This window comes from Naegleria gruberi, assembly GCF_000004985.1.
Source record: "Naegleria gruberi genomic scaffold NAEGRscaffold_572, whole genome shotgun sequence".
In the NCBI taxonomy this organism is placed as follows: Eukaryota; Heterolobosea; class Eutetramitea; order Acrasida; family Naegleriidae; genus Naegleria; species Naegleria gruberi.
In genome coordinates this window covers 2,511-3,703 of record NW_003162957.1, presented here as the reverse complement: position 1 = coordinate 3,703, position 1,193 = coordinate 2,511, and the positions used below count along the sequence as shown (strand labels likewise).

Sequence of the window (1,193 nt, the reverse complement as noted above, 5' to 3'; positions counted from 1 at the left end):
TGAGAGAGAGTCAGAAAGAGTGTTTGGGGATCAACATTCACACATTGGATTCCAATTTACATTAATAGAAAACATGGAAATTTTGAGAGATTGAAAAAGTCAATTCAAGAAATTTACAATTCTCATCCAACAGTTTACAATCATTGTGAGAAACCAAATTTTGATAATTGGGTCGTTTATGCAGATCTCATGTGTAAGCTGATGAATTCTATGGTCGTTGAAATCATGAAGGGTAATACTCATGCCTCAATTAAGGCATTGTATGGTTATATGTATTTCCATAGATGGTTAATTTATTTAAGTGAAAAGTTTCCTAGAATTGTTAAACGTTTCGAGCATCAAGTTAATCAATTTAACAACACAGAAAAGGAGAGATTGAAATCTTCTTGTCCAAATCTTGGTGAATTTCTTCCAAAACTTTCAATTTTAGGCGAAAGCAAACTAACCTGGAGCTCTGTAAAGAAATCCATCGTTGAGGAAACTTCTATCAGAAATGCTCTTTGGGTAATCAAGATGTATCCTCAATTATCCAGATTGAACGAATCAGACTCTGAAAGATGTGAAAAATCATGGGAAGCCAACAAAGTTTCGTGTAAATTAATCATGTTTCATGTTTTCTTTTTGAGAAATATTGTGGAACAATATAGTAATCTATCATTGGAAGAGTTTGGAAGGTTGTATGATACCAACTATGGATGTCCTCCAAGAACTAAAAGTGGCGACTTGTTGGAAGATGTCTTGCAGAGAGAAATTTTCAGAATTCAACAGGTTTCAACTTTCCAACAATATTTCGAATATGTTGGAGTGAGAAATCTCAAAGATGAATCGTCCATTGCAAAGTACTTGAGAAATTGTGTCACTATTAGCTATGAAAGAGGTTACCATGGATAAGTTTAAAAAGTAATAAAATCTTATTAACTTTTTCTCAAGAATTTCCAGTATATTCGTTGTTTCCTTGCAACTAGTGTCATTGTTCACATCGTATGAAAGAGGAAAGGATTTTTATGATGCTGAAAACCAGAATTATCTCAAAACTTGCTTGATATTTGATCGATTGTTGAAACAAACACGCTGGACATGAACTTTAGATCCAGATACTGTCCCTTCCAAAAACTTAGATTGATCTCCAATTTGAGTGCTTATATTTGCTAACACAAAAACATTTATAGAAACTTCCGTTCCAATAAACTATT

At 33.0% G+C, this 1,193-nt stretch overlaps 1 protein-coding gene across 1 annotated transcript; it reads left to right on the top strand.

Annotated features, from left to right (window-relative positions):
- Positions 1 to 189: 189 nt before the first annotated feature.
- Positions 190 to 891, top strand: NAEGRDRAFT_76881 (uncharacterized protein; the record flags this gene model as incomplete). The annotated part of the gene is made up of 1 exon (XM_002668162.1): positions 190 to 891. The coding sequence occupies one exon, from the start codon at positions 190 to 192 to the stop codon at positions 889 to 891; it is 702 nt and encodes a 233-aa protein (XP_002668208.1).
- Between the last annotated feature and the right edge of the window lie 302 nt (positions 892 to 1,193).